At 45.3% G+C, this 7932-nt stretch overlaps 1 protein-coding gene across 1 annotated transcript in view; it reads right to left on the reverse strand.

Moving 5' to 3' along the window:
• The window catches only part of LOC116984308 (lysosomal acid phosphatase-like), a 44636-nt gene extending 37296 nt beyond the window's left edge, over positions 1-7340 (reverse strand). Inside the window, exon 1 of the mRNA XM_033038421.1 lies at positions 7085-7340. Coding sequence (XP_032894312.1) covers positions 7085-7177 — 93 coding nt within the window. The 5' untranslated portion in view covers positions 7178-7340. The remainder of the gene's footprint in view (positions 1-7084) is intronic.
• Positions 7341-7932: the final 592 nt, after the last annotated feature.

Below are 7932 nucleotides of genomic sequence, written 5' to 3' on the forward strand. Positions count from 1 at the left end.
ATACCATTTTGACACTGAACAAATCAATTGAATACTGGAGGCAGAAGGAGATGCAAGTGCTGAAATCTTGAGGAAAACACAAAGTGCTGGAGGAACTCACCAGAGAAATTAACAAAGGATGTTTCGGGTCGGGACCCTTTTTCAGACTGAATATCGGATTAATGTTTACAAAGTTCCCCAACAAGCAAACATGGAAAAATGAGGATGCATGAATAGAATAGAATGCCTTTTATTGTCATTCAAACAGAACGAAATTTCATTCCTGCAGTCATGACATTACAAAAAAAAACCAAGACACACACTTAACACAATTTACACAAACATCCATCACAGTGAATCTCCAACACCTCTTCACTGTGATGTGATGGAAGGCAAAAGTCTTATCTCTTCCCTTTGTTCTTCTCCCAAGGTCCAGCAGTCCAACTGCAGTGTCGAGGTGACTAGGGCTCACAATGTTAAAGCCCCCGGCGGGCGATGTTAGGGCCCGCTCCGAGTCATTTAAACCCCGCAATTCCAGCGGGAGAAGTTGCCATTGCAGGTGTTCCGAAAAGCAGTCTCCCACCAGGGACCTGCGAGCTCCCAATGTTCCTGTCCACCGGGCCTGCGGCCGGAGCCTCCGAAGATCCGAAGTCGGGTTACAGCTGCGCGCCACCACAGCTTTCCCCGCTCCAAAGTCGGCCAGCCCGCGATGGCGAGTCCGCAGGCTGGAGTCCTCAGGTTGGTTCAGGTTAGAGGCCACCGCCGGCTCCACGATGTTAGGTCCAACACACCGGAGACCCGACAGGGAAAAAGTCAGGTCCCCGTACAGGGAAGAGATTAAACGGTTTCCCCCACCCCCACATATACACAGCTAAAAAATAATAAAAATTAAAACCAAAACATACATCTAACGGGACAGAAATTTAAAAAAAAGACAGACGGACTGCAGCCAAGTCACTGCCGTTAGGCGCCGCCATGCACTAGACTCCCTAATGGCTAATGGAAATAAATGGATTGACTGGTGGAACACGTCCTCCATTTATTATCTCCACAACAGGCTTGTGCGATGGCATGTAAGAACCAGCTGTAATGGACAACATGTTCTGAACAAAGCGTGGAAAAACTGAGTAAAGTTCGCACAAATTGCATTCCATCTGAATTTTGCAAACATGTCATAGTAAGTAAAATGTCACCGTAACGGTCATTGCGGAACTTCCCGAAGTTGACAGGAAGGAATGAAGTTAGCGACTTGGTCCGTACGAAAGGTAAACAAGAGACAGTGTGTTGCCAAGATTGGCTCAGTTTCTTAATTTTGTTGACCAATTTATGTCCACATTTGTTTTTTAATTGATTTAAAAAAGTCGGAAAATATATCGTAAACGGTCGTTGCGTTTTTGATATCACGATGTTTTTGAAATATTAAATTGGAAAATAAGAAAAAAGAATTAATTCGCCCAAACATCGCTACTACCATAGGATACCTCGTTAGGTTTTTGAAAAGCATTAGAGGTTTGGAGCCTCCGTGATTTAACTTATGGAGGTACCGACCCCGATAACGGTCATTGTGACAATGGACACACGATGGGTAGATTTTTGTCAAGAACAGTGTATTGGTGTAAAAAACGGAACAATAATCTTGTTCTTCAAAATCTCTCCAGTATTGTAAAAAGACACAAATAATAAAGCTTGAGGAAGAAATGGAGTGGAAAGGGGGGAAAAGGTATAGTGAATGCGAGTCCAGGTGAGGAACAGGGAAGAGGATGAGGGTGTGAGGAAAGAAGAAGGGATGCATTTTTGATAAGTTACCTAAAATTGGAGAATTCAGTTTATTTACTCTTGGGTTGTAAGCTGCCCAAGCAGAAAATGAGGTGCTGTTCCTCCAGTTTGCATGTGGCCTCACTCTGGCAATGGAGGGACCCAGGGTAGAAAGCTCAGTATGGGAATGGGAGTTAAAGTAGTTAGCAATCTTGAAATCCAATAGGCTTTGGCTGACCCAGCGCAAGTGTTCAGCGAAACAGTTGCCAAATCTACGTGGTCTCGCTGATGTAAAGGAACCCACTTTGGGTATACCTGATGCAGTAGATGAAGTTTACTCATCCAGAAGGACTGCTGAGGACACTGGATGGATGTGCAGGAGGTGGTATCGGGGCAGGTGATACATCCGCTGCGGTTGCAGGGAAAGTACCTGAGAAGGGAGTGGTTTGGGTGGAAAGGGACCCAAGGAGTTGCAGTGGGAGTGGTCTCTGCGGAAGGTAGAATGGGGTGGGGATGAGGTAGGAGGTGGCGGAGATGTCGGAGAGCGAGTTGCTGGTTTTACACATGCAAAGTATTTTACACATCTGGTGTTACTCCCAGCATATCTTTCCGCACGCTTCACTGAACAGTGTTAATGGTAATGGAAGCCAAAGGATTCACTGGGCCATGACGTTACGGAATGTATATTTTTGTTGCTGTTGATAATACACAGCACCTCGTGATGCGCCTTGGGTTGGCAAAGCTGTTAAGCTACTGCCTCACAATGCCAGAGACTGACCTAGGGTGCTGTGTGAACAGTTTGTATATTCTCCCAATGACCATGTGGCATTCCTTCAGGTGCGCCGGTTACCTGCCACGTCCCAAAAAACGTGCGTGTTTGCAGGTTAATTGACGATGTGTTGCACTTTTGGAGGTTGAGTTTAAAGGGAAAGACCTTGTACAGCATTACTGTAAAGAGAAATCTTGGGGTCCAAGTCCATAGCTCCCTGAAAGTAGCAAAACAAGTAGAGTGACTAAGAGGGCATATGATATGATTGTCTTTGTCAGTTGGGGCATTGAATATAAGAGTCAGAAAGTCATGTTGCAGTTTTCTACAACTTTTGTGAGGCAACTCTTGGAGAATTGTATGCAGTTTTGGTTGCCCCATTACAGGAAGTATATGGATGCTTTTGGAGAGTGTGCAGAACAGGATGCCGCATGGATTAGAGGGCATTAATTAAAAGAGGTTGGACAAACATGTTTTCTCTATAGAGCTTTGGATGCTGAATGGAGACCTAATAGAAGTTTACAAAATGAGAGGTATAAGTAGATAGAATCTCTTCCCCAAGGTATAACTGCCAAATACTTGAGGGCATAGCTTTAAGGTCAGAGGTACACATGCCCTGGTATACATTGACGGCGCTGAAGTAGTCATGGTTGAAAGTTTCAAGTTCCTCGGAGTAAATATCACCAACAACTTGCCCTGGACCAGCCATAATCGAGGAAATGGCAAAGAAAGCACACCAACGCATCTATTTCCTTAGAAGGTTTAGGTTCAGCATGCCCACAACAACTCTCACCAAATTTGACAGACGCAGTTTAGAAAGCATTTTATTTAGTTGCATCACAGCATGGATTGGGAACAGTTCCATTCAAGACAGCAAAAAATTGCATTGAGTTGTGGACACAGCCCAGACCATCATTCAAACCAACCTCCCTTGCATTGACTCCATCTACACTTCACACTGCCTCAGCACGGCCACCAGCATAATCATGGATGAGTCTCATCCAGGACACTCCCTCTTCTCCTCTCTCCCGTCAGGCAAAAGGTACACAAGTGTGAAAATGCATACCTCCAGATTCAGGGACAGTTTATTTCCAGCTGTTATCAGGCAACTGAAACATTCTATCACCAATTAGAGAGTAGTCCTGATCTACCATCTACCTCACTGGTCACCCTATATTCCCTTATCGATGCTGGACAACATTATTGTAGACGTGTATAGTCTTTCCGCTGACTGAATTGTATGCAACAAAATCAATTTTTACTCTATCTCGGCGCAAGTAACAACAAACTAAACTAAAAACTAAAAGAAGGGGAAAGAGAGTGTTAGGTTAGTGTCAGTGCAGACATTAGACTTTTTCTCTGGGACTGTAATGCTATAATGCTGTATGATCCGATTTCATTGAACAGCACGTAAACAAAAGCTTTCCTCAGTTAAGGTTACAGTAATAATACAATACCAAACACATTTTGCCACCTGTCTCAACTTGTTTAATTCTCTTTACATAAGGACAGTTGACTAACCAAACTTCAAACTCCTGGGTGTTAACATCCTGGAAAATCTGGCCTGGGCTCAGCACATAAATGCAGTGATGAAGGTGTGCCAGAACATCCTACGTTCTTAGAAGCTTAAAGAAATTCAGATGTACTGTAGAAGATATCCTCAAACCCCCCCCCCCCCCCCCCCCTGATACTGGCCCCCATCGCAGAAGCGTCCACATCGCCGGGCTGGAAACTGGATGTATCCCGAGCCAATTCTGCTACCACCATCATCTATTGTGGCAAGTGATGGCTTCCACTGACTCGCCGGAAGCTGGCGTCCTTTTCGGGACTGACGACGACAGCGAGGTCAATGTTTGTGACAAGATGGACACGAAAAGAAGATCCTGATACTACCTCGACCTCAGAATACCGCACACCACCTCTAACACTACCATGGGCTGTTTTTTTCTAATTTTGTTTTGCACTAATCTCCTTTCTTTGGCAGTCTTTGCTCTTTTTAGAGTGTGTGTAATTTATGTACAATTTATCTTTTTTGCATTTATTGTCTATGTGCCTGTGAATCACACAAAGTTATCATTATACCTATAACTCATTGTACTTTTGCATACGACAATAAACTTGACCCAACTTCCTACGTTCCAAATCATCACGTGCCATAATAGGCAACTACCAGTTCAACTTACTTAAATAAAACACAAATAGATTATTTCAACTGTATTTAGCTGTGCACCGAACAGCTGCCCTATCTGCTTTTGAACACTACATGTACCGCTATAAGATAATTTAACTCTGACATTTATCTATAGCGAACACATTTAGAGGCCAATTTAACACATACGTTTGCAAACTGTATAAAACTTAAACATTTCTGGACTGATATTTTTGAAATAACTTCAGAAGTTATTAATACAAAACTGGACCCAGACACAAAATTAAAAATACTTGGAATATCAGAACAAAGCTTAACACTCACAACAAACCAAAGAAATTTCCTCAATTACAGCATAATAACCGGAAAAAAATTAATATTAAAATTTTGGAAAGGCCCTACAACCCCCACAATTAAAATGTGGATTACGGAAATGTCGGAGACCCTATACTTAGAAAGAATTAGACTTGTCTTAATGGACAAACAAGATCTTTTCCATAAAATTTGGGCTCCATTCATTAACTATCTGAAGGGATAGATTGGCACAGCACGAGGACCCAGCTGAAACTTGAACTCAGGCATAGATGAAAAACTATACTTTATAACCTACGAACCTATCTCCATTGATGTATTACAGGTAACCCATTCCACCTCCCTTGTTTTTCTGTTGTGTTTTTTTGCTTTCTTTTTTATTTGTAACCTTCTACCCTTTCTTTTTCCCTCTTTCTATAAAAAATAAAAACACTAGAAGCAGAAGTAATTGATAATGGAAAATTTTAATAATGTATGACTGATGTATATGAAAAGTTTTGTTTACTATAATATGTAACTACATTTTATAATATGTCTACTTCTAATAAATAAATAAATAAATAAAATAATAGGCAACTACCAGTTCAACTTACTTAAATAAAACACAAATAGATTATTTCAACTGTATTTAGCTGTGCACCGAACAGCTGCCCTATCTGCTTTTGAACACTACATGTACCGCTATAAGATAATTTAACTGACATTTATCTATAGCGAACACAACCCATGTTTACCACTCCCTTCCCCACATCCATCATCGGCCTAACTTTCTCTCTCTCTCTCTCTCTCTCTCTCTCTCATTGCATTGCCATTACCTGCACTCCACCTTTTCCTCCCATCGTTGCTCCCCAACCTTCCCCAGATCACGGCTCCTCTACTAATGTCTCCTCTCCCACCACAGCCTTTGCTCCCACCTCACCTCTACATCTCAGCTCGCACATCACTGCTCTCCCAGTACCTCCTCACAGCTTCCTACCTGCCTCCCCAATCCCTCAAAACTTCCCCAATCCACATCCTGCTTCCCCAAACCCTTTCACCCATCCTTAGCCCAATTCCCCCACTAGTAGCCACTATCCCCCCCCTCCCCAACAGCCCACCATTGCTAACCCCTACCTCCACAACTGTACTCACACCCTCTTCCCCCTCCTTTCCAAGAGGCCCTCCTCCAACGCCACCCACTTTGTCAATGGCTCGAAGCCTCAACTGACTACATCCCACACTGCACTGCCAACCATTTGCCTATCACTTCAACCCTTCTACTACCCACTACCCCTCACACCCTCTTCCCTACTCACTCAATCCCCTATTTACCCCAACCCACTCTCCATCCCTTTCTCCATCACCCTCTCCCCAATCAAATTAACCTTCTCCATCAAAATAATCTTTCCCACCCAACACCTCAAGCCACCTCTTCTCTTCCTATCACACCTCTCCCTTCCCACACTTCCTCTCCTCCCATCAACCTCCACATCCATTTCCCGCTTCCCTCTATCCACCCTTCCTCCCCGACCATCCACAATCACCACTCACCTTACCCATAATCTCCCATCCCCCTTCTATATCCCTAGTCCTCACCACTACCTCGCTCAAAATGTGCATCCACCCCACCCTCCAAATCGACCATTTCTCATTATCTCCTCATTCTTTCCTCCTCCCATCCTCCCATCTTGCCCTTTGCCCACTCCTCTCTCCCACTGTCATCCCTCCCGAGTCAATTATTCTTGTCATTCTTCACCTGCTTCCATCTCTCAATTTCCTCTCCTCCCTTTTGTCATGCCTCACATCTTCATCTCCTCCCCACACCTAGAAACATAGAAAATAGGTGCAGGAGTAGGCCACTCGGCCCTTCGAGCCAGCACCACCATGGCTGATCATCCAAAATCAGTACCCCCGTTCCTGCTTTCTCTCCATATATCCCTTGATTACGTTAGCCCCGAGCTATCTAACTCTCTTTTGAAAACATACAGTTTCTCGTTCTATCTCTGTACACCTCTCTCTTTCTATTTACTCCACCACTTTCCCCCTGCCCAGTACTACTATATATCCCATTCCCTCCCTACCCCCAGCTCCCCTTTTCTTTTCGCTATCTCTTTCTCTCCCCTCCTCCATCCTTCAACTCTCACCAGATTGACGAATCTCAGAGTCCTTCCAGCGACCGGTCTCTGGAGCCCGAGCGCCAGTACAACGCTCAAGAGAGCCGAGTAACGGAGCGCCATCTTGCAGTCGGGCCCGGGACGTGGAGGATGATCCACTAGAACATTATGTCAAGGACTAGGTGGCAGGCTGACATTAAACCGCGGCCCAACCCCCCGGCCTACGAGCAGAGCGGCGGCACCTTGACAACCAAGGCCCTCCCCTGACGACCAGGCGGATCGACGTGGCCCAGCCATGACGTTCATCAAAGATCTTAGAGGTTGATGTTCATTCAGGCACGCTACTGGTGCGTTGGAAGCAGGCCGCGCCCCCTGGCAACAGGCCGGGACCGCCGAGCTGGTCCCTGCCCCTAGCAACGGGGCGGGGCGGGGCGATGCGAGTAGGCCGCGCCCCTGTGGCAAGCAACAGGATGGGGCTGTGGAGCCGGGCGGAGCCATTGGAAGTGGTCACCGCCTTCGGTAACTGCGTCCTGCCCGGCAACCATCGTAGGCAGCCAGGTGAGGATGCTGGCTTTCTTTTCACGGTGTGGGCAGCCGCTGTCTCCGGTGGTCACCCCTTTACCCACGTCTTCCCCCGCGGCTCGACCTCGCTGCTTGGGACTGCTGCGAGATCTGCTCCATGAATCCTGTCTTGGGTGCACCCGACAATTTGGTAGTATTTGTGTAGGAAGGAAATTGCAGATCCTGGTATACAGCATTCAGAAAGTATTCAGACCCCTTCACTTTTTCCACATTTTGTTACGTTACAGCCTTATTTAAAAATGGATTTAACTCTTTTTTAAATCATCAATCAACACACAATACCCCAGAAGAAAGAA

Source organism: Amblyraja radiata, chromosome 20 (assembly GCF_010909765.2).
Source record: "Amblyraja radiata isolate CabotCenter1 chromosome 20, sAmbRad1.1.pri, whole genome shotgun sequence".
NCBI classification, from domain to species: Eukaryota; Metazoa; Chordata; class Chondrichthyes; order Rajiformes; family Rajidae; genus Amblyraja; species Amblyraja radiata.